The sequence below is a fragment of the Monodelphis domestica genome, chromosome 4 (assembly GCF_027887165.1).
Source record: "Monodelphis domestica isolate mMonDom1 chromosome 4, mMonDom1.pri, whole genome shotgun sequence".
Lineage (NCBI taxonomy): Eukaryota > Metazoa > Chordata > Mammalia > Didelphimorphia > Didelphidae > Monodelphis > Monodelphis domestica.
In genome coordinates, this window is record NC_077230.1 from 424,624,699 (window position 1) to 424,650,632 (window position 25,934).

At 39.3% G+C, this 25,934-nt stretch overlaps 1 protein-coding gene across 1 annotated transcript in view; it reads right to left on the reverse strand.

The window, feature by feature from the left end:
- LOC103092368 (uncharacterized) overlaps nucleotides 1-25,934 on the reverse strand; it is a 1,666,349-nt gene that overhangs the window by 330,559 nt on the left and 1,309,856 nt on the right. Inside the window, exons 92-95 of the mRNA XM_056825346.1 lie at nucleotides 18,963-19,238; nucleotides 18,332-18,583; nucleotides 3,967-4,242; nucleotides 3,345-3,596 (exon numbers count right to left, since the gene is read on the reverse strand). Of these exons, the coding sequence (XP_056681324.1) occupies nucleotides 3,345-3,596; nucleotides 3,967-4,242; nucleotides 18,332-18,583; nucleotides 18,963-19,238 (1,056 nt within the window). The remainder of the gene's footprint in view (nucleotides 1-3,344; nucleotides 3,597-3,966; nucleotides 4,243-18,331; nucleotides 18,584-18,962; nucleotides 19,239-25,934) is intronic.

Consider the following 25,934-nt stretch of genomic DNA (forward strand, 5'->3'; position numbering starts at 1 on the left):
CCTCTGACAAAGGACTAATTACTCAAATTTATAAAGAGCTAAATCAATTGTACAAAAAATCAAGCCATTCTCCAATTGATAAATGGGCAAGGAACATGAGTAAGCATCTTCCATATGAAGAAATCAAAACTATTAATAAGCACATGAAAAAGTTTTCTATATCACTTACAATCAGAGAAATGCAAATCAAAACAACTCTGAGTTATCAACTCACACCTAGCAGATTGGCTCATATGACAGCAAAGCAAAGTAATGAATGCTGGTGGGGGTGTGGCAAAGTTGGGGCATTAGTGCATTGCTGATGGAGTTGTGAATTGATCCAACCATTCTAGAGGGCAATTTGGAACTATGCCCAAAGGGCATTAAAGAACAGTCAGCAGTGATTCTGAACAACTTGGAGGAATCTACGAGAAAAAAACACTATCCACATTCAGAGGAAACACTATGGGAGTAAAAACACCCAAGAAAACCAACTGCTTGAATATATGGGATGAAGGGATATTGTTGGGGATGTAGACTCTAAATTTACATCATTGTGCAAACAACAACATGGAAATAGGTTCTGATCAAGGACACAAGTAAGACCCAATGAAATTGCACATCAGCTGTGGGAAGGGTAGGTAGAGGGGAGGGAGGGAAATAAAGAGATTATTGTAACCAAAAAAAATTAAATTAATAAAAAACGAAACGATAAACAAGGGGCAGCTGGGTAGCTCAGTGCATTGAGAACTAGGACTAGAGATGGGAGGTCCTGGGTTCAAATCTGGTAGAACTATACACAGTAACAGCAATATTGTACAAGGATCATCTGTGAAAACTTGGCTACTCTCAGTAATGTAATAATCTGGGACAATCCTGAAAGATTTATGACAGGGAATGTTATCCACTTCCAGAGAAAAAACTATTGGAGTTTCCTTTCATATTAGTATATTTGTGGTTTTATTTTGGAATTTGGTTACGTATAAATGTGCTCTTACTACAATGTCCCAAATGGAGTGTTTTGTACAACAATAAAAATACAAAAGAAAAATTAAAGAAAAAAGAATTAGTAGAACATTAATGGTCATGATTTACCAAGCTCTTTACAGATATTATTCCATTTGATCCCAAGTCACTCAAAGAAACACTGAACAGAATGAGTTCAAAAACAGAAACTTCAGATTTCTCTGAATTAATGCAGAATGAAGTGAGTAGAACCAAGATGGTGATTTATACAATAACTACAGTGTTCTGAAGTCAAAGAAATTTGAAAAACTTGGGACCTCTGATCAATGCAGTGGCTAACAAGGATTGCAGAAAACCCATGATAATGGGTTACTCACTTCCTACAAAAACCTACAGACTTCCTATGAAATCAGCTGCCTCACTTCAGAAATGGGATGAGGTCAGGGTGTATGTTGCAACAGATATTTTTTGAGCATCAGAATTTGTTTTCCTTGATTGTCCATGTGGCATCATAGGTGTATTTTAATCTTGAAACAATTATTAATATATCAATAGTGCAACCTATATTCTTATATACCAGATTCATGGGCAAGTAGTTCTTGATCATTGTATTTAATAGGTACTGGATTAATTCTGACCACTCTCCAAATCTACAGTCCAAAAGTCAGAAGAATTCCTGGGTAGGCTGCCACAGGGTCCTAGTTCCCACCTTGTCAGACCAGATTCCATACCAGGTCACATGTTTGAATAAACTCCTCCTCCTTGATCTAATGGTTGTCAGTTGAGCCAATGTTAACTCTTATGCCATGTTACATGATCATTAGCTACCTCCCATTCCCCATTCCTTGATCCTCCAATAAAAGATTGAGGAAATATGTAGTTTACTCTTTCTCTCTCTCTACTAGAATCAGAGGAGCACACATTAAGGCTTTTTAAGCACTGTCTCTGAGTCTTTCTTCTTTTATTATATTCTCTCTATCACTATATCCCCTTCACCCATTTTCCCTCAGTTCCTAACTCTCTTTCTCAGGTGTCCACCTAGGAATAGATTAATTCATGGCTACAGGCAGGCACAACTCATACCTGTCCCAAAGATTTTAGTTTTCATTAGTGTTAGAAGGTAGAAGGGGGACAGAAAATAGATTTTATTTAATTGGAAAAAAAAATAAATTAAGAAAAAGCTCTTTTCAACCACAGGTGTAATATACATAGCCTGCAACATTCCCAGGTGCTGCATGAACCAGGGGAAAAGGTAATTGGAAAATAGTTAACAAAAGAGAATGACAAACAGATAATTACATGATAATTTAAAATGTGAGCTTTAGGCATCCTCATGTACAGATTGAGGCGAATAAAAAATCATCCCTCCTCTAAAGTATATGCTGTTGGTGTCTGACTTCCCCAAGGTCACTTCCCCACTTCACAATTCTATCTCTCCCCGCTGCTCTCCATTCAGAACATCCCCATAGTCTAGGAGAGGAAGTTGGGATACCCCTAAGGTTTGTAACAATAAAATTGCATGAAATAAAAGGAAACTAAGGCCAGAGAGAATCTCTCTATGAACCTGCTGCCCATTAGTGTGATTATGAGACTGAAGGTTTTGTCATCGATACATAGGAAAGTCAGACCAGTGAATTAATTGGGCATCAGGAATTCTACTGTGGACCCAGTTACTGGAGGCTAAAGCCAATCATCCCTTTACATGGATAAGAATCAGGTTTCATAGCAGCCATACTTTCATGTGACATTTTATGCCACAAAGAGGAAAAATACAGGTGCAATGGTGAATCTCTGTGTGTGAAAGGAGACAAAGTTTACATCCTCCTTTCCATCTCCAGAATATCCCTGCCAAACAGGATCAAGGCCAGCCCTGTTGCATGACCATAGCTTATACTCCAACCAAGAATTAAAAACATTCTGTGGGTCCATAGCACCAAGGGAAAGGGATGGAAGGAAAGATTATGGAGCAGTCATTGAACCTGCAGTCCTAGAAGTTGGGAGAAAAAGAAGGTTGTATGCTACTAGGACAGAAGAGAATAATACAATATCAATAACAAGGATGATGATGACAATTCACATGTTTTTGTGCCTAACATGTAAAAAGTACTTTCCCCACATAAAATCCTATTATATACAGAGCAAATATTATTCACTTTTCCAGATGAAGAAGCTGAGGATGTGAAAGGAGGAGACACACTTACCACACAGATAATAGACAGAGGAGGAATGATTAAATCCAAGTTTCATGATTCTGAGTTCAAGGTTCCTTCTACCACAATGCAATATGCCATGGGACCACGGAGGCAGAATGTCACTTATGTCTATTTCTCTCCATGTCTATTTCTGCCAGGGAAAGAGAGAGCCCAACACAAAGTTGGGGGCCCAATCAAGCTACTCACCATAGATCATAAGAGTCTTGTTTGCAGTGCGCGTCAAGCCAGTAAATGAGTTAGTTGCAATACAGGTATAGTTTCCGATATGATTCAGGGATGTAATAATAGAAAATGAGGCTGAGTTGCTGACAGATTGTCCATTCTGTAACCAAGTGAATTGTGCTGGTGGGTTAGAATCAGCAACACAGCTCAAGGTAACATTTATCCCCGTTGTGAACTGATCGCTTATATGGTCAATTGTGGCAATATCTGGGCCATCTGGGGGAAAAAGAAGGATTCCATATTTAGATTATGGCAGAAAAGAAGGGCATCTCCTAGTCTGTAACACATCACCAGGGACCACTGTGATGCTCCTTTGAGCTGGGAAATTCACAGCTCCTCCTCTACTTTTACAGTTTGGATCTGAACTTGGAAGATCTTAGGGCTTTCTCCAGTTCAGCACCCTGGATGGCCACCCTCCACCAGAACACATGACAAGGCCAATCTGGGCTCCCTAAAGATGAAGGGGTTTGGGAACCTCAGAGCCTAGCTCTTTAGTTCTCAGAGAAGGGACTGAATTAGCCTGGCCTCTGGGAACACACCACCAGGTTATAAGCATGCAACATATAGGAAGAAGCAATATACTTACAGGCAACATCCAGTGTGAATGGATCACTCCTATTGCTATAAAATGGATTCCGGATTTCACACTCATATGGCCCTTTGTTATCTCTTCTTGTGAGCCTGCTGAGAGTGAGTGTCCTCTTATCTGGCGACAGCTGTATCCTGCTACCAGCTGGGGCAACTCCGTTTATGAACCACTGGTAAGCGTGAATTTGGCCTGTAGCCTGGCATGTCAATGAGAAGTCCTTGGTCTCCACTGCAGTAATGTTGGAGGTGACAATGGTGGGTTTGGACACTGGTGCTACGCGGAGAATAGACAGAAAATGACTGTGTTGGTTCTTTTTCTTACCTTATAACCAAATAAGTGGTTTGGAAGTGGCCTGTCTAAGACCTTGGCAGGCTGGAGGCCAGACACCAAGAACCTGTGATTTCAATAGCAAAGCTCCCCCCTTTCTCTGGTGCAGATCTCATCTCCTCCAGGCCTTAGGAAAAGTTCAGCTTCAGTTCCTGTGACTGACAAAGACATTCACATGGAGTCCAAGACCAGGGTGCTCAGTCTTTCTGGGCTGAGGCAAGCAGGACTGGGGATGACAGACCCCTTCATCCAGCACCTGGGCTTGGATTTGAGGCCTTTATAGCTTGGCAGAACCACCAAGAGTTTATTATTCCTTGGCCTGGGCTTCCAGAAGCCAGTGTTCCTTACCTTGACAGCTTGATAAGGATATTGGGAGAGGTTGGTGTGGATAGAGTAGGGACAGGCCACAGGGAGACTGTGCTCATAAAGGGAAACATTACTTTAATTCTGAAGAGGAAAGAAAAGGAAAGGCAGAGAGTGGAAATAGATCAGTTAGTGTCAGGGAACAAAAGGAAGAGCCTCAGGTTGGGAGTCAGGTCAGACCTGGTTCAAGTCTGGAGATTTCAAACCCACAATAACATCTCTGGTGCCTAGGACATGATTTGTCCACAGGAAGTAGTTCCTACCCTTTACAGAAGATTCTGGAATTCCCTGCTTTGGCCTCTCCCTTTTCCTTAGGTGTTTCCTACCCTATAAGATAAGAATGAGAATGTTGAAGGTGATCTTCAAGCTCAGATATAGTTTTATGCTGGGAATCTAAACTAATGGGGAATAATTTTCCCAGAGTCTTCATGGCCCAAGGAGAGCCCTTTCCTTATCTCTAGTTGGAAGTAAGGCCTTGCCACTGAGAGAGATATGTATGCCAGAGCAATCTCTGGGGCACATGCATGAGGATCGTCAGGCCTCTGTCCTGGGTCATCCATGGCCAGCTGTCTTAAAAATAATTTCCAAATTGATAGTCATAAGTTAGAAATATTTCAGCTTCCTTGACCTTTCTCCTTGTTATTTTGGTAGAGCTTGCACTCCATCCCTGGGTCTCCATTGGGAAGTTTAATGTGAGGAAGAGTGAGCCTCCCATTTGTATCCAGTAAAGCCAAGTGACACTGGCCAGGACAGTGACAAATCTGAGGTCAGCTAGCTACCTTTTGTAGTAGGGGGAGAATATGAAGGAACAGTGAGCATTCTCCTGGGCATGAAGGCCATGGTAGGACTTTTTGGAAGGTGTTTTGGCAGCATCAATGGATACAGTGCCTGACATGACATAGTGACTAGTGGTAGCTTAAGAGGGAGAAAGACCTATGTTCAAATTCTGTCTCAAAATGTTACTGGCTGTGTGTCTTACTAGCAAGTCCCTATCTGTGTCTCAGTCTCCTGATCTGTTAAATGGGTAAAATAATCTCTCAGTCCTAGTGTTATTGGACCAAATGAGAACATATATAGAAGTTCTGTATAAATCCTGAAAATAGCCCAAACAACGGTTCAGAGGAAGGAAAGTACAGAGTGTGAGTCTGAGTACCAAATGTAGACTCATGCTGTCTGAGCACACAATGCATGGCCAGAAGTATCTGAAAGGCCTGATGCCCTTTTGTGAATGGCTAAGGTTTAATGACAGACCAAGAACACTCAAGGATAGTCCGTAGGCAATAGAGTGTCATGAGCAGAGAAGAGACTAGAGCACACACATATTTAATTGAAGGACCAATTGAGGGCACTAGAGATGCTTAGCCCAAAGAAGAGAAGACTTGAGTGGGAGAGGAGACGTGTCTCCATGGACTGGTGGAGTTATAATGGGTTCTGTGCCCTTGCCAGGGGATGTTCAGTGGCTTACATTGATCAGGTGGGGACTATTTTCCTTTCTCCTTACAGCAACGTTCAGGTACCCTTTTATCTCTTGTCTATCACAGAACAACTCTTTTTTTAACCCTTACCTTCTGCATTAGAATCAATACTATGTATTGTTTCCAGAGCAAAAGGGCCAGGCAATGGGGGTTCAGTAACTAGCTCAAGGTCACAGAGCCAAACAGGATCCAGTTTTAATGGACTTGACTCCCTGATCATTTCTCTTCCAAAAATGATTTGGGATGCCTTGGGGAACTAACTGAGAAGGATTCCTAGCCTGACTCTGCAACAGTGCTGAGACCCATAAACAGGTTCACATGCAACACAATCCCTTCATGGGTGAGGATGGACTCCAACATTTGCCCCTCTATGATCAGATGCAAATCAGGCTGGCTCAATCATCCCTGGCCTCAGATATTCCTCTCTTGCTATTGGTCTCCTTCTGTCCACTAGGTGGAACCACCAGGTGTGACAAGGAAATCACTTTTAAAAGACTGATATATATTAATTTAAGGTCGCCAAGGAATTCAGCTATGTAATTCCTTAATGAAAACTCAAGTCAGTCGTCAACCTTTTATGGAGTTTTAATTACAAACAGGAGGAAGAAAGGAATTAGAGATAGAGAGATAGAGGGAGAGAGAAAGGGGAGAGAAGGGAATAGGGCTTGAATACCCCTTCTGTTTAGGCTGGGCCAAAAGGCCCAAGCCCTTAGATAGCTGGGGCAATGAAAGGAGATCAGTCCCTATTACTCACGTGACCAAATATGGAGAAACAGTCTCTGGGGCCCCCACCTTCAGCTTCCTTCAGCACAAGCTTCTCAGAGCACACCGCAACCACTCTAACATACTCCTCAATCACCCCCAGTCTTCAGACCCTCCTATCCTTCAGGAAAACCCTCCAAGTTCCCTCCCCTCAGTCCTCACATCTTCCAATCACCTGTCCATCAATTTCCCTGTGCCAATGGAGGCTCTAGCTTAACCCAGGACCACCCAGAGGTCTCTGGCTTTGCACATGTCTGTTGAAGGTCATATTTTCAAATAATTAAATCTTTGATCCTTTGCTACAGCCCTTTGTAAATCCTGTTAACCTGAGTAGGATAGAGATTGGAATAATTAAATTTTGATCTAGGCTGCAGCCCTTACTCAATCCTGTTAGGACTGAATAGGGTGGAGATTGATTCCAAGTATCTCCATTGTATCAATTCTAAAATCAATCATGACTCAAAGAAATTCCTGTTCTATGCTTAAGCATAGGTCAAAGTCCTTTCCATTGTTCAGCAAAAGGTTTCTGTCCTAAAGTAATCTTAAGAAGGGAAGAGGAGGAAACTCCCATGCCAATGGGGTTCACATTCCAATAGCCAAGACCCACTATCAATAGGGAATTTTTCAAGTATGAAATTTCCCAATGGTGACATTTCCAACATTTATAAGTCTAAGAAATTTTGAGGTTTATACAGGACAGGAAGAACTCTGGCTCATAAAAAGTTTCAGAGTAGCAGTTGACACCTAATGTGATCTAGGGCATCTTAACCTCTCTAGGGCTCTCTGTGGATACAACTGACTTCAGTTCTCTGGAAAGATCAGGAAATGTCCAATTAAACAGAAAATCCTGAAAATCCAAAGAGAATTTAATAAAATCAAAAGAAAAAATGCAGAATTAAATAAATCTAGGATCTGTTTTTTTAAATAAAAATACAACTAAATAGATGACCCATTGGTTAATTTCATTACAGAAAGAGGAAAACATAATTACCAAAAGCAAAAATGAAAAGGATGAATGAGTTAGCAATGAAGTTGAAATTAAGGAAATTCTGAGCAATTATTTTGAGCAATTATGTACCAGCCATAACTCAGAAACAAAGAGTCATTGAAGGGTTACATCTAAAAAGCAAATCGGGAAAGGCTTTACAAAGTTATAATTGTGGATTGTCTTATGGCTCAATTAATATGGAAAGGCATAGAATATGTGGTTTCAGGTTTAGGATGGTATCCTCATGAAATCTGGGTACCCATTGCTAAAGATATACTACAGAAATATTTAGTCTTTACTATTAGCATACCCCATTACTATTACCACCTACACTCCACAAGGTTAATTTTCTTTTTTGTCCCAACATCCTGTTGTTTTTCCTAGTGTTCTAAGAGATCTTCCAGTATCAGGACCTAATGTTTATGTTGATGCGAATGCTAGTTATAAGGCAGGAGTATACAAGGAAGGTAGCTACCTGTCATTTTTACCACTCCTTTTTCTTCTACCCAACAAAATGAATTAACAGCTGTTTTGCTAGAATTTTGGTTATTTCAGGAGCCTTTCAACCTCATAATGGACTTTAAATATGTTTTTCAGTCTTTGCAAGGTGTAGAACAAGCTGTCATCAGATCTACTCAAAGCAATGTACAAATGTTATTCTGTAAATTACAAACTGTCATATGACAAAGGACACATCCAGTGTATGCCATGCATGTACGCAGTCATACCAATTTACCTGGACCTATTTTTAAAGGAAATGATATCATAGATCAAGCTTTGATTGCTCAATGTTATCTAACTGATATGCAATTAGCTGAGGAATCATCATAGATTTCACCAAAATAGTACTGCTTTAGGCCAAATGTTCCAACTCACTAAAGATCAAGCCAGGAGTATTGTTAAAAAGTGTCCTAATTGTGTTCCAAACCATCCCCCAATGTATATTGGTGTGAATCCCAGAGGCTTAAGTAGTACAGATATACGGCAAATGGATGTGACTCACAAACCGTCCTTTGGACGACTTAAATATATCCATGTCACTGTGGATACTTATTCAGGGTTTTTATGGGCTTACTTTTCAGATGCCTGGTCCCCCCAGAACATTTAAAACAGATAATGGACCTGCTTATACTTCCAAACAACTTTTTCTTTTTTGTAAAACTTGGGATATTCAACACCTCACAGGTATCCCATACATTCCACAAGGACAAGCTATTGTGGAGCATAGTAATCAAATACTAAAAATGTTTCTTTTAAAACAAAAAGGGGGAGACAGCACCCCACATCAACGATCGGCAATAACTGTATATACTATAAATAATTTGATCTTTACTTCCAATAATATATCCAGAGCTGAAAATGTTTTCTCTGCATTTTCTTATGAACGAAATTGAGGTACCACTAGTCCTGTATTCCCTGCTACAGAAGAAAAATTTGTCATATGGAAAGATGATGATCAATCCTGGCAAGGACCTCACCCAGTGGTCCTGCAAGGCCAAGGCTTTGTTTGTGGCTCCACAGGTAAAGACAGTGTATGGCTCCCTTCCTGCTGAGTTCAAGAGACTGACTGACCATAAAGAGAAGGACGAGAAGAGGACTCCGGAAGCCTCACAAGGAGACTCGACTACGTCTCAATAAGATACTGACTCTTCTACTTCTATTCCAGAATTTAAGTACAGCTACTGGAATAAAGAGATGGGTTTTTTGGGAACAACCACCTTGGGTAGAGTATGTCGGCATGGGACACACTTTACCGTAAGTCATCTTATATACAAAAACTAATTCTGATATTCCTGGCATTTACCATTTTGAGAGACAAGCTAAGGACAATAATCAGGCCAATAATTGTTTGTGTCTTTCAATTGGACTGGACTAGTTGAGGCACCCCCAGTGTGCCTCACACGAGACCATCCTGAATGCCTGCCCCTCAGATCTCTGCAGGCGCATTATTATGGTCATCCTGACCTGTCAGACTCTTTCTGGATAGGATCTTATCGTGTAGACAAAGGGGTAAAATATAAAGGGTACAGCCAACTGCAATATTTAGTTTGGCTAGGGGAGTCTTGTGATGGTACTTGGGGACAAGAAATACCTATTTGTCCTTCTGTGATGGAATATGAACAAAGAGACACTGTTAATATGTTTCCTCCCTTCCAAAAAGTTTTTTGGAAGTTCCATGGGTATGGCACTAAATAGATAGATAAGTTTGGATAGGATGATCATTTTTATTATGTTAGCCCATCCCACCTATGAGCAATCAATGTTTTTCCAATTGTTTAGATCTAGTTTTAATGGTGTGGAGAGTGTTTCGTAGTTGTGTTCATATAGTTCCCGTGTTTGTCTCGGGAGATAGATTCCTAAGTATTTTATATTGTCTAGAGTGATTTTTAATGAAATTTCTCTTTCTAATTCTTGCTGTTGAGATGTGTTGAAAAGATATAGAAATGCTGATGACTTATGTAGGTTTATTTTGTATCCTGAAACTTTGGTAAAGTTGTTGATTATTTCCACTAGCTTTTTAGTTGATTCTCTAGGATACTTTAAATAGACCGTCATATCATTTGCAAAGAGTGACAGCTTGGTATCCTCATTGCCAATTTTAATACCTTCAATTTCTTTTTCTTCTCTAATTGCTACTGCTAGTGTTTATAGTACAATATTAAATAATAAAGGTGATAATGGGCATCCTTGTTTGACTCCTGAACTTATTGGGAAGGCTTCGAGTTTATCCCCATTACAGATGATGTTTGCTGAAGGTTTTAGATATGTACAGTTTATTATTTTTATGAAAGGCCCTTCTATTCCTATACTTTCTGGTGTTTTCAATAGGAATGGGTGCTGAATTTTATCAAAGGCTTTTTTTCTGCATCTTTTGAGATAATCATGTGATTTTTGTTGGTTTGCTTGTTAATATGATCAATTATGTAGATGGTTTTCCTAATATTGAACCATCCTTGCATTCCTGGTATGAATTCTACCTGTAGTAGCTAACCCTTGTGATGATTTGCTGGAGTCTTTTTGCTAGTATCCTATTTAAGATTTTTGCATCTATATTCATTAGGGAGATTGGCCTATAATTTTCTTTCTCTGTTTTTAACCTGCTTGGCTTTGGGATCAGTACCATGTTTGTGGCATAAAAAGAACTTGGTAGAACCCCTTCTTGGCTTATTCTGTAAAATACTTTGTATAACATTGGGATAAGTTGTTCTTTGAATGTTTGATAGAATTCATTTGTGAATCCATCTGGACCTGGGGATTTTTTCTTAGGGAGTTCTTTGATGGCTTTTTCAATTTCTTTTTCTGATATGGGGTTGTTTAGGTAATTTATTTCTTCTTCTTTTAGTCTAGGCAATTTATATTTTTCTAAGTATTCATCCATATCACCTAGATTGCCATATTTTTGTGATATAATTGGGCATAGTAGTTTTTCATGATTACCTTAATTTCCTCTTCATTAGAGGTGAGGTCTGCCTTTTCATCTTGGATACTGTCAATTTGTTTTTTTCTTTCCTTTTTTTAATTAGACTGATTAGTACTTTGTCTATTTTATTTGTTTTTTTTTCAATGTACCAGCTTCTAGTCTTATTTATTAAATCAATAGTTCTTTCGCTTTCAATTTTATTGATTTCTCCTTTGATTTTTAGGATCTCTAATTTAGTCTTCTTCTGAGGATTTTTAATTTGTTCACTTTCTAGTTTTTTAATTTGCATGTCCAATTCATTGACCTCTGTCCTTCTTAATTTGTTATATATAAACTCAAGGATATAAATTTCCCCCCCGAGTACTGCTTTGGCTGCATCCCATAGGTTTTGAAAGGATGTCTCACGAATGTCTTTTTCTTCAATGAAGTTATTAATTGTTTCTATGATTTGTTCTTTAACTAGCTGGTTTTGGAGAATCATATTGTATAATTTCCAATTAATTTTTGGTTTACTTCTCCATGTACCCTTACTAATTTTTATTTTCATTGCATTGTGGTCTGAGAAGTTTGCATTTATTATTTCTACCCTTTTGCATTTGTTTGCAATGTTTTTGTGCCCTAATACATAGTCAATTTTTGTGAATGTGCCATGTGCTGCTGAATATAACGTGTATTCCTTTTTGTCCCTATTTATTTTTCTCTACATGTCTACTAACTCTAATTTTTCTAAGATTTCATTCGCTTCTATCACCTCTTTCTTATTTATTTTTTGGTTTGATTTATCTAGTACAGAAAGAGGAAGGTTCAGGTCTCCCACTAATATACTTTTTCTATCTATTTCATCCTTGAGCTCCTCTAGTTCCTCTTTTAGAAATTTGGATACTATGCCATTTGGTGCATACATGTTGAGTACAAATATTTCCTTGTTGTCTATACTGCCTTTTATCAGGATGTAATTACCTTCCCTATCTCTTTTAACTAGATTTATTTTTACTTTGGCTTTGTCAGATATCATGATTGTGACTCCTGCCTTCTTTTTATCAGTTGATGCCCAATAGATTTGGACCATCCTCTAACTTTCACCCTATGCGTATCTATCTTCCTCATGTGTGTTTCTTGCAGACAGCATATGTTAGGGTTTTGGATTCTAATCCACTCTGCTATCCACTTGCATTTTCTGGGTGAATTCATTCCATTCACATTCAGAATTATGATTACTAGCTGTGTATTTCCCAGCATTTTGATTTCTACTCCTGGTCCTGTCTTTTCTTCTTTCACTATTTCCTTCTACACTAATGTTTATTTATAATCAGTCCCCATAGTGACCACCCTTATTTTACTTCCCTTTCTACCCCCCTTCCCTTTTTATCCCCCCCTTATTTTCCCCTGTAATCTTTTTATAAATTTCCCCCCCACCCTCTCCCTCCCTTGTATTTCTTTCCCTCACCACCAGTCCATTTTTTACCCTTCTATTTCCATATAGGGCGCAAATCTATTCTCTGCCTCAATGAATTGGATTATTCTTCCCTCTTTAGGTCAGTTTCAAAGCACATAAGAGATGAGTAATTCCTATCTCCACCCTCTTTACCCTTCCAGTGTATCGATGTTCTCTCCCCTCCTGCCATGAGCTTCTTTGTGACATATAAATTTACCCCCATTTGTTTCTTTTCCTGTTTCTTTTAGTATTAACCTCTTTTTTTAGGTCTGGTTGTATACACACACACACACGTATATGTATTTATGCATGCATATATCTATATACCTATTGTGTCTTGTCGTTTCATCCTATACAGTTTGTCACTGTTCCCTCTAAGTGTAATTCTACTAGCTGCCCAGGTGATAGCAACAGTTTTTAAGAGTTACCAATGACCTCTCTTTCTTATAGGGATACATATAATTTTAACTTATTGAGTCTCTTAAACATGTTTTTCTTCTTTTATTTGTTTTTCTTTTCCCCTCTTTTTTAATTACCTTTTGATGATTCTCTTGAGTTCTATGCTTGGACATAAAATTTTCTGTTCAGGTCTGATCTTTTTTTACAAATGCTTGGAATTCTTCTATTGTGTTGAATGACCATACTTTCTGCTGTAAGAATATAGTCAGTTTTGATGGGTATTTGATTCTTGGTTGTAGACCTAGTTCCAGAGTTCTTTGCTTTCCAGAATATCATATTCCATGCCTTTCAGTCCTTCAGTGTGGATGTAACCAGATCTTGTGTTATCCTCACTGTGTTTCCATTGTACCTGAATGGCGTCATCTTGGCAGCTTGTAATATCTTTTCTTTAGTCTGATTGATAGTTTTTAAATTTGGCTATAACATTCCTGGGTGTTATCAGTTTGGGATTAAATACAGGAGGTGATCTGTGGATTCTTTCAATCTCCACTTTCCCCTCTTGTTCTAGGATATTGTGACAGTTTTCCTGAATAATTTCCTGTAGTATTATGTCCAGGCTTTTTCTTTTGTCATGGTCTTCTGGTAGACCAATGATTCTTAAATTACTCTTCTCAAACGATTTTCTAAATTGTCTGTTTTGTGAATGAGAGGCTTCATATTTTCCTCAATTTTTTCATTCTTTTTGTTTAGTTTTATAGTGTCCTGTTGCCTTTTGAGGTCACTTAATTCCAGTTGTTGTATTCTGATTCTTAAAGACTGAATTTCATCCCTGGCTTTTTGGTCCTCCTTTTCCTTCTGATCTGATTTTCTTTGAAGGTCTTCTTTCATCATCTTTACCTTGTCTTTCTTCTCCTTTGTCCCATCTTTCATCTTCTTTGCCTCATCTTTCATCTCCTTTGCCTCATTTTCCAGCTGGTTGATTTTGGCTTTCAAGACACTATTTTCTCATTTTAGTTCAAGTGCCTCTGTTTCCAGATGACTTATCTTAATTTTAAGTTATTTTCCCAGTTGTCTTCAGCTTCTTTAGATTTTGTTTTGAATTCTTCCACAGTCTGTATCCAATTCACTGGGATTTCTGATTTATCGTTTGCTGATCTCTCCCCCTCTGTTCCATTTGCTGAGTAGAAGCTGTCTATTGTAGTTTCTTTCTTCTTTATCTGTTGTTTGCTGAAATTCACCCCTTCTTTACTCCCCATATTTGTCTGTGCTCTTACTCCTCTCATTTTTTTTTTGGTTTTGGGGGCTTCTGTCAGTCTCCCCTCTTGGAGCTTTAATAGGAGATCTCTCAGTGTAGCCTCTGGTGGGGTTTGAGCTTCCCTGACCTCTGGAGGCTTTTGATTGCATTAAAGTCCAGCAGTCAATGAGGATGGATATGGAGCTTGGGTTTCCCTGAACTCTGGAGTCTTTTGATGAGATTAAGTTCAGCTTAGTTGGGCTGGGTGTGCTCTGAGTCCAAAACTTCCTGGAAGGCTGGAGCAAATATGGAGGATCTCCACCACTCTGACAAGGCTGCCAGGTCTATGCTCCCTCCCTAGCTCCTTCCCCGACATCTGTGTTGGACACTCTGAACTTGGCACAGCTCTGCTTGCAAGTTATGCCCTTCAGACCAGCACCTTTGACCACCCAGAAGTTCCCGCTGCCATTGGAATCTCAGCACTCTGGGTGGGTGGGGGGATGGGTCCTGGGACCTTCCTTCAGTCTTCCCCTTAACCCTGAGTGTTCTCAGATTCTGGCTTTATGGGGGGAGGGGGGGTGTACCTTTTGAATTAAGTCCAGCAGGATGTTTCCTTGGCTCAGACTTGTTGTTAAGTTTGATTTTCAATCCCCTGGGAGCATTCAGTTTGTGATCCATTAGGAAGGGTATTCAGAGGTCTGAACTTCTGCTCCTTCGAGGCCTCCATATTACATCCTCAACCTTTTTCTTGAGGATAACCTTGTGTGCTACATAAAATAAATGTTAATTATCCCTGCTTTGATAATGTTGCAGTCTTTCTTTCTTACAACTCTTTAGCAGCCCCCTATTGTGACTCAGTAGAAGTCCCAGGCATTTTTCTAATATGTAGTTCCCTCAATTGATCTTCAGAGACTCCAGACTCCTCACCAATCTGGCTGAACATTCCCCAGTTCACTGTTGCCACTTGTAAATAGTCATCTAGAACCAAATACAATAATCCAAGTGCCATCTGATAGTACAGAAGGGCAGCTTTCTCCTTATTCTTGGAAATGGACATGCTTCTCTTAAGACTGCATTGGTGGTTGAGGTAGTTGTGTAGCTCAGTGCATTAAGAGCCAGGCCTAGAGATCAGAGGTTCTGGGATGAAATCTGACCTCAAATAATTCAAAGATATGTAACCCTAGGCCACTCATTTAACCTCCATTGCACAGTATGGATTCTAAGGCTAAAAGGGAAGGGTTAAAAAAAGTATGCATTATGCTTTTTCAACTACCCTGTTACCTTTCCCACTTATAATAAGTTTGTGGATCTCTCAATAATCCCCAACATCTCTTTATGCAATCCAAATTGGCATTAATAGTCTGTCTCCAATTTCCCCTTTTTTAAATCAACCATACCCCATTACTTCAACTCTTTTCTATGGCATAGGTACCAGTCACTGTCCCATTGAGGCCTATGCTTTTTTGTGTTTTGGACTTTTTCTACTCAAGGATAGGACCTGATATCAATCCCCAATTACATTCATCTTATCACATTATGTCTACTGTGCCAGCATCCTAAACTACTTCTGCATCCTACCTGTTTCAAGAATCCCTATCCTGCCAATTTTCTCATTATTTCTTTTTTTCTTTCCAGTTTCAAAATTATGCCTTCTTCTTGTCTGTAGAATTAGTAGAACATTAATGGTCATGATTTACAAAACTCTTTACAGATATTATTTCATTTGATCCAAGTCACTCATAGAAACATTGAACAGAATGAGTTCAAGAAAAGAATCTTCAGAAGATTTATCTGAACTGATACAGAATGAAGTGAGTAGAACCAAGAGATAATATATACAATACCAACATTGTTCTGAAGGCAAACAACTTGGAAACCCATGGGACCTCTCATCACTGCACTGACCAACCAGGACTGCAGAAGACCCATGATGAAATAAGTTACTCACTTTCTACAAAAAGCTATAGACTTCCTATGAAATCAGCTGCCTCTCTTCAGAAATGGGATGGACTGAGGGTGTAAGTTGCAACACATATTTTTTGAGCTCTGAAATTAGTTTTCCTTGATTGTCCATGTGGCATCATACATGTATTTTAATCTTGAAACAATTATTAATATGTAAATATTGCAACTTATGTGCTCATGTACCGGATTCATAGGCTTATTAGTCTTGATCATTGCATTTAATAGGTACTGTATTAATTCTGACTACTCTCCAAATCTACAGTCCAAAAATAAGAAGAATTCCCGGGTAAGCTGCCATAGGGTCCTAGTTCACACCTTGTCTGACCAGATTCCATACCAGGTCACATGTTTGAATAAACCCCTCCTATTTGATCTTGTGGTAGTCAGTTGAACCAATGTTAAGTATTGTGCCTTGTAAAATGATCATTAGCTACCTCCATTCCCCATTCCTTGATCCTCCAATAAAAAATTGAGGACATATATAGTTCACTCTCTCTTTCTCTCTACCACCATCAGAGGAGCACACAGGCTGGATCCCAAGCTCTTGAAGCCTTGTCTCTGAGTCTCTCTTCCTTTGTTCTATTTCCTCTTTCTCTATATCCCCTTCACCCATTTTCTCTCAATTTCTAACTCTCCTTCTCAGGTGTCCACCTAGGAATATATTAATTTGTGGCTACAGGAAGGCACAACTCATACCTGTCCCAAAGATTTTAGTTTTCATTACTGGTAGAAGGTAGAAGGGGGACAGAAAATAGATTTTAGTTAATTGGAAAAAAATAAATTAAGAAAAAGCACTTTTCAACCACGGGTGTCAAATACATAGCCTGCAACATTATCAGGTGCTGCATGAACCAGGGGAAAAGGTAATTGGAAAATAGTTAACAAAAGAATATGACACAGAGATAATTATATGATCATTTAAAATGTGTGCTTTCATCATCCTCATATACAGATTGAGGCCAATAAAAAATCATTCCACCTCTAAAGTATATCCTGTTGGTGTCTGACTTCCCCAAGGTCACTTCCCCATTTCACAATTCTATCTCTCCCACCTGCTCTCCATTCAGAACATTCCTAGAGGCAGGGACAGGAATTTGGGATACCCCTAAGGTTTGTAACAATAAAACTACATGAAATAAAAGGAAACTAAGGCCAGAGATGATCTCTCTCTGGTCCTGCTGTACATTAATGTGATTATGGGAATGGAGGGTCTGTCATCTGTACATAGGAAAGTCAGACCAGTGAATGAATTAATTGGGCAGCAGGAATTCTACAGTGGATCCAGCTACTGAATGCTAAAGCCAATAGATCAGAACCAGGCTTCACAAGAGACATGCTTCCATGTGGCATTTAATGCCACAAAGAGGAAAATATATGTCCAATGGTGAATCTCTTTGTGTGAAAGGAGACAAAGTTTATATCTTCCTTTCCATCTCCAGAATTTCCCTACCAAGGGTAATCAAGGCCAGCCCCATTGCATGACCATAGCTTATACTCCAACCAAGACTAGAAATATTCCGTGGTTCCACAGCACCAAGGGAAAGGGATTGAAGGAAAGAGAATTGGGCAGTCATTGAACCTGCTGTCCTAGAATTTGGGAGATGAAGAAGGTTGTATATCACTAGGACAGAAGAGAATAATACAATATCAATAACAAGGATGATGAAGACAACTCACATGCTTTTTATACCTACCATATAAAAAGGACCTTTACTCATAGAATGCTATTATATACAGAGAAAATGTAATTCATTTTTCCAGATAAAGAAACTGAGGCCTCAAAAGGAGGAGTCATTTACTACACAGAGAGTAGACAGAAAAGAAAGGATTCTATCCAAGTTTTATGATTCTGAGCTCAGGGCTCTTTCTACCACAATGCACTGTGCCATGGGACCGGGGGGGGGGGGGTGAGAGAGTCACTTTTGTCTATTTCTGTCATGCCAGGGAAAGAGAGAGCCCCACACAAAGTTGGGGGCCCAATCCAGATACTCACCATAGATTATAATATTCTTGGTTACAGTACGCGTCAAACCAGTGAATGAGTTAGATGCAGTACAGGTATAAGTGCCAGCATCACTCAGGGATGCAATAATAGAAAATGTGGCTGAGTTGCTGACTGGTTGTCCATTGTGTAACCAATTGAATTGTGCTGCAGGGTTAGAATCAGCAACACAGCTCAAGGTAATATTTGCCCCAGTAGGGTACTCATCGGCTGAATGTACAATTGTGGCGATATCTGGGCCATCTGGAAGAAAGAGAAGGATTCCATATTGAGATTATGGCAGAAATAAGGGGGCATCTCCTAGTCTATAACCCATCACCAAGAACCACTGTGTCTCCCTGATCCTCCTTTGAGCTGGGAAATTCACAACTCATCTTCTACTTTTCCAGTGTGGATCTGAACTTGGAAGATCTTAGGGCTTTCTCCAGTTCAGCACCCTGGATGGCCACCCTCCACCAGAACACATGACAAGGCCAATTTGGGCTCCCTAAAGATGAAAGGGGTTGGGAGCCTCAGAGCCTAGCTCCTTAGCTCTCTGAGGAGGGATGGAATTAGCCTAGCCTCTAGGAACACACCACCAAGCTATAAGCAGGCACCATATAGGAAGAACAAATTTACTCACAGGCAACATCCAGTGTGAATGGATCACTCCTATTGCGATAAAATGGGTTCTCGATTTCACACACATAGGGCCCTTTGTTATCGCTTCTTGTGAGACTGCGGAGAGTGAGTGTCCTCCTATCTGGCGACAGCTGTATCCTGCGACCAGCTGGGGCAACTCCGTTTATGAACCACTTGTAAGCGTGAATTTGACCTGTGGCATTGCAGGTCAATGAGAAGTCTTTGGTCTCCACTTCAGTATTGTTGGAGGTGAGAATGGTAGGTTTGGACAGTGGCGCTGTGCAGAGAATAGACAGAAAATGACTGTGTTGGTTCTTTTTCTTACCTTATAACCAAATAAGTGGTTTGGAAGTGGCCTGTTTAAGACCTTGGCAAGGCAGGAGGCCAGAGACCAAAAACCTGTGATTTCAATGGCAAGGACACCCCTTTCTCTGGTGCAGATCACAACTCCTCCAGGCCTTAGGAAAAGTTCAGCTTCAGTTCCTGTGGCTGACAAAGACATTCACATGGAGCCCAAGCCCCGGGTGCTCAGTCTTTCTGGGCTGAGGCAAGTAGGACTGGGGATGACAGACCCCAGACAGAAAAATCTGGGGAGATTTAATTGCATCTATCCAGCAATTCACTGAAGCACTATCACTATTAGAACAACTTGAAGAAGAACCTGAAAAGATTCAAGTTGTAACTTCTATGTGTGACATACCCACAGATATACCACAAGGGGTGTTTGCAAAATATCAAAATGATATGAGTTAGATTAAATCTATTACTCCTGTTAGGATTGAGGTCAGGGAAGGAATACCATCTAAGATACCACAATACAAATTGAGTAGAGAAGCGAGAGAAGAGATAACACCTATCATAAATAGTTTGCTTGAGCAAGGTATATTGAGACCTATGGTATCTGAATACATTTACCCAATATTAGCTATTAAAAAGAATAAGCTAAATGAAGATGGAACTCCTGCCTGGAGATTTGTGATGGATTTAAGGGCTGTGAATAATTTTATATGAAAAAAAAAACACACTATAACACCATCTCCAGACAATATCACAACTCAAATACCTGCAGAGTCTAGGTGGTACACAGTGTTGGACCTGAGCAACGCTTGCTTCACTATACTATTGCACCTTGATTCTCAAAATATTTTTGCTTTCCAATGGAGACAAACCCAGCTGTGCTATGCAAGATTAGTGCAAGGATGTTGCGAGTCTGCTTCAATATTTTGTCAACTGTTGCAGAGAGATCTAGCTACCATAACTTTCAAACATAGCAGATTGATACACTATGTGGATGATTTGTTGCTAGCATCTCCTGACCCTAAAACATGTTTGGAAGATTCAAAGAAATTATTGATAGAACCTTATAAGAGGGGACATAAAGTTTCTAAAAAGAAGATTCAATGGGTCCTACCAACAGTTGAATATTTAGGATTAGTCCTGGAGGGGGACACCAGGAAAATATCTAATAAAAGGAGGGCAGACATACAGAAGCTAGGCACCCCTAGAACTAAGAAAGAACTTAAGAGCTTTTCTGGCGGTTGCTGGTTTCTCAAGGCAGTACATAGTAGGATATTCTCATATTTCCAAGTGCTTGATTGATATGACAAAGAAAGATATTAAAGAACCATTGCAATTAAATAAAGAACATTTACATGCTTTGTCACAGTTGAGAGGAGCTATTTTATCAGTTCCAATTTTGGGAATACTTGATTATATGAAAGAATTCCACTTGTATGTCCATGAAGCAAAAGGTGTTGCTTCTGGAATATTAGCACAGTATTTTGGGTTAAATCTGAGGGCTATTGCATTTTACAGTCCTATCCTTGACACGGTTGCACAAGGAATGGTTCATTGCCTCAGGAGCTTAGTAGCTACAGCTCTAATGGTCAAGAAGTCATATGATATAGTACTAGGATGTAAATTGCATGTGTATTCCGCACATCAAATTGAAAAACTGTTATGGTCGCAGAATATGCATTCATTCACCGATGCAAGAATATCCCAGTATGAAGTCATTTTGTTAGGCAATTATAACATCACAATTCATAGATATGCACCATCGAACCCAGAAACTCTGATCCCTGATTTGCCAATGGATGGAGAAGTATTGCATGATTGGGATCAGATAGTGGAACTCATGCATAGGCCAAATGAATGCCTTAAAGATACACCTCTTATGGATCCAGAAATAGAGTTATACATGGATGAATCCTCTTATGTTCGTGATGGGAGAAAATTCACAGGGGCAGCAGTTGTTGACAATGACAAAACTCTTTGGCATGCATCACTGCCAAGCCATGTCGGCGCTTAGGGAGGATCATGGCCCTAGAATTAGCTAGAGGGAAAAGAGCTAATATTTTTCTGGATTCACAATATGCTTTCTCCACGGTGCATTGGTCATCATACATATGGTAAAACAGAGGGCATAAAACTTCAGCTGGGAAACCAATTGCATATCGCAATCTGATAGATCATATCATAAGTGCTGTAGACTTTCCTAAAGAGGTGGCCATAATCTATTTTAAGGCACACACTCATGGGAAGGACAGAATACCCCTAGGGAATGACTGAGCAGGCACAACATCAAAGTATGCTGCTAGGTTCGATCCTCACCATGTGCTGAATTTCTCTCTGATCAAATGGCATGATCTCACTGAAGCCTAGGATGGAGAAGAGATGCAGTCATGGAAAGAGCAGCTAGGTACTAAACTAATCAAGGGTGTCTGGATTGCTCAAGGGGGTAAACCTATTCTCCCTAAAAAGTTATATCAACATCTATGCACTGTAAGTCATGCAGAAGGACATTATGGAGTGCAAGGGATTCTGGATACCATAAAGAGATATTGGACAGCACCAGGAATTACAAAAAATACCATTAGAACTTGTCAGGCATGTGAAACATGCAAGAGATATAATCAAGGACATTTTAAGAGTGCTGCATTGGGAAGCAGACCACTCAGCTATATGCTTTTTCAGTGTATTCAAATTGATTATATCAACATGCCTAGAGACAAGGGATACAAATATGCATTGGTGATTATGGATAAATTGACTAGATGGGTTGAGGCATGTCCATCCAAGAAAAGTGACACTGCTACGGTAGTGAGATTTCTATTAAAGGAGATTATACCTAGACATGGCATTCCTGATACCATAGATTCGGACAAGGGGTCTCACTTTACTTCCCAGATTCTAAAAGTAATCTACAAGAATTTAGGGATTAAGTGCAATTACCATTCAGTATATCGACCCCAAGGTTCCAGGCAGGTCAAGCGTATGAACAAAGAACTGAGAACATAAATAGGCAAACTCTGTTCAGAAACACATTTAAAATGGACAGATGTTTTGCCTCTTGATTTGTTCAATATTAGAACCAGGCTTAGGACTGACCTGCATTATATCACCTTTTGAAATGCTACATGGTCAGCCACTTTGGCATGGTAGGACAGTAAGACCACCTTACTTGTCCATCTTAAGAGGGGAATGTGTTCTTCATGAATACTTAAAACAGATACAACATAGGATTGAAGAACTAAGGAAACTGGGTTTGCTTGGGCAAAGAATACCACTAGATTTTTCATTGCATGAGATAAAACCAGGTGATAAGGTATATGTCAAGAACCTTAATAGAGAATCTCCTACAGAATCAAGATGGATCAGACCAACTAAGGTCATAATGACAATCCCAACATCTATAAAGGTTGATCAAAGAGATCCATAGTTCCATACTTCACATGTGAAATTGCATCACACCCATAATGTTGATTAGCTCTGGGAATATAATCAATAAGCAATGACCGTCCCTACTGACAACACATGAAAGGACATGACTACTTGCCACCAGAATACAGACAAGAGAGTCCTACATATGTTAACATGATAAAGTGATAGCACCCCTGGAGCAAATGCAGCCAGTGTTGCAGCCAAAAGAATAGCATTAGAAGCCTTAGAAAAAGCCTCGATATATTTCTATACAAAGTCTCTGCCAAGAACTAAGTACAGTAAACATTCAATAAATCTTCTAGTGAAAAGTGAAACAACAAGAATTAGCAAACTTGAAATCACTATTTTTAACAAAATCCTGAGAACCTATGCATAATGGTCACACCCATCTGTGAAAAAACATATGTAGACCTTACTTGCTTTTCACGAAGATATACATATGCAAAGCTTACCTCCATGCACGAAGAGAATACATGTAAATCTTACCTGCAGACATAAAGATTGATAAATTCTGACAAACATTCATGAAGATTTCAACTTACTTCCATGCAAATATACTTTTCACTCTTATTTGCACACACATAAAAATGTCACATGCATACATGTTTGTGGTTTGTTCGTGTGTTCTGGGTTCCTGATTGATTGTTCCAGTGGATCCTGATTTGAAGACCACATCTTCAATCAAGACTGGAAGATGGCAACTGGCATGCAGACCAGACAGAGGACCAGAGAGTAAGAAAGATTTTATGCAAACATCGTTAAAGGACATGGTAGGACTTTGGAACTTTGGAATTTTGGAACTTTTGATCATGAGGGTATGTAAGAATGCATAATACATGTTACCTCACATATATGCACATATATGCACACATCCTACATAGAATACACTTTAGTAAGATATCTCATAGAATGGGTAAGTACATAACATGCATAGTGGCATAACAAAAGACACATTGATACAAATTTCTGTGGAAAATTCAAAGATTTCTTTTCTGCATGAGTTTGCACAGAAATATAGTATGATGTACATATGTCAATGTGTATGGATCCTATGTACACATGTAAATTACTATTGACTAATGAGCTAACTTTATTTGAGTAATTTATTAATATTCTAACTACTAACATTAGTGACAGCCTAGTGAATTTGTTTAAGTCTTAGGAAAGTAGACAGAGATGTTCTGAAGTATAGAATTTACATTGCATTATGATTGTAGGTTAGCATTTGTTAATGATAGTAAACTTTTCTTAGTGACTGTATAGACATTAGGAATTAGGACATTTGCATATTCTTAATGTTAGTGAAATTGTTGGATTGATTTGACAAATGTTACAGGATTTGTTATGTGAAACTATATTCATGTAAATCCCTTACCTAAACCATTTTCCTATACGATTCTTAGCTTAACATCTATGTAGATAGAATAGATAAGTTAGGATTTTTTTATCTGGGGGTGGCTAAGGGAATACTTAAGATAGCACAGGGTGAAGAATAGATAGATAGAATTAATAAGTGTAAGTATCATTGAAAAATGCAAGTTGATTTTTTTGGAGAATAAAAGGGGGGATTGTGGAAGAGGCATGAAGAGAGAGGATTTGCAGGACAAGCCAAGCATGCAGATCAAACTGGGGACATGATCTGCAAAATCAAGGTGAAGATTCCAAAAGGAATGTTCCCAGGAGGAGGCAGTTGGGAGCCTGGACAGAGGAGAGAAACTGGGACTTTGGGATTCTCTCTGGGAGTGACTGACCAAGAGAGAAATCTATTCTCTGGATTCCTGATCAAGAGAGCCTGGCTTTTCCTGACTTAGGCAGAGAGAAAGACCTTTGTGGTTTTTTGAAAGAGTCTGGACTTGAATTACTCAAGCAGAGATTATCTGACTGGAGAAGGAAGATTTAACAGTTATCTTCCATCTCTCTGGCTGTCTCTGTGTCACAATTGTGACTAGACTGACATTTCCTAAACCCTTCTTAATTCTCCTTGTAGGTTAGGGACAAACTTCATCCCTCTCACCTCAATCCACATTCTGTTTGTTACCAATAAACCCTTTACCTGAGAAAAGAAGAATAAAGAATATTTCTCTGAAATTGCATAGTTCCCCTGGGTTACTTAGAAGATGGCTGACTAAGACCAGGGGAGGGGAAAGGGTAGCAGGAGGGCTTCAGGTGGAAGACTGGGAGGTGAAGGGTGGAGAGTAGAAAATAGTTTGATTTATTAGCCTTTAGTGATCTTTAGGCAGCTCCAGAGTAATCCCCTCTAGCAGTATCTATCTCTCTAGCCTTATCTCTCATCTATCTCCATTATAACTAGGCAACCTCAGGTGTCCCCTAGTAGCAGCTCTCTAGTCACAAGCCAGAATATCCAGTTACCACAACCAGAAATATTTACACAGATTATCTCTTATATTACAAAATGGACTGGTGGGGAGGGAAGCAGTATAAGGATGGAGAGGGTTGGGAGGTAGTTTTAAAAGACTTCAAAAAATAAGGAGGGAAATAAGAAGGGATGGGGTAGAAAGGGAGTGAAATAAGGGTGGAAACTAGGAGGGCTGATTAAAAGTAGATTATAGAAGGAAATAGTGAACGAAGAAAAAGCAGAACTAGAAGTAGAAAGCAAAATGTTGGGAAATACATATCTGGTAATCATAACTCTGAATGTGAATGGAATGAACAAATCCATAAAACACAAGCAAATAGTAGAGTGGATTAGAATCCAAAACCCTACCATATGCTGTCTGCAAGAAACACACATGAGGAAGATAGATACGCATAGGGTGAAAGTAAGAGGATGGAGCCAAATCTATTGGGCATCAACTGATAAAAAGAAGGCAGGAGTCGCAATCATGATATCTGACAAAGCCAAAGCAAAAATAAATCTAGTTAAAAGAGATAGGGAAGGTAATTACATCCAGATGAAAGGCAGTATAGACAACGAGGAAATATCAGTACTCAACATATATGCACCAAATGGCATAGTATCCAAATTTCTAAAGGAGAAACTAGTGGAGCTCAAGGATGAAATAGATAGGAAAACTATACTAGTGGGAGACCTGAACCTTCCTCTATCTGAACTAGATAAATCAAAACAAAAAATAAATGAGAAAGAGGTAAGAAAAGTGAATGAAATCCTAGAAAAATTATAGTTAGTTGATATATGGAGAAAAATAAATGGGGGCAAAAAGGAATACACATTCTTTTCAGCAGCATATGATACATTCACAAAAATTGACTATGTATTAGGGCACAAAAA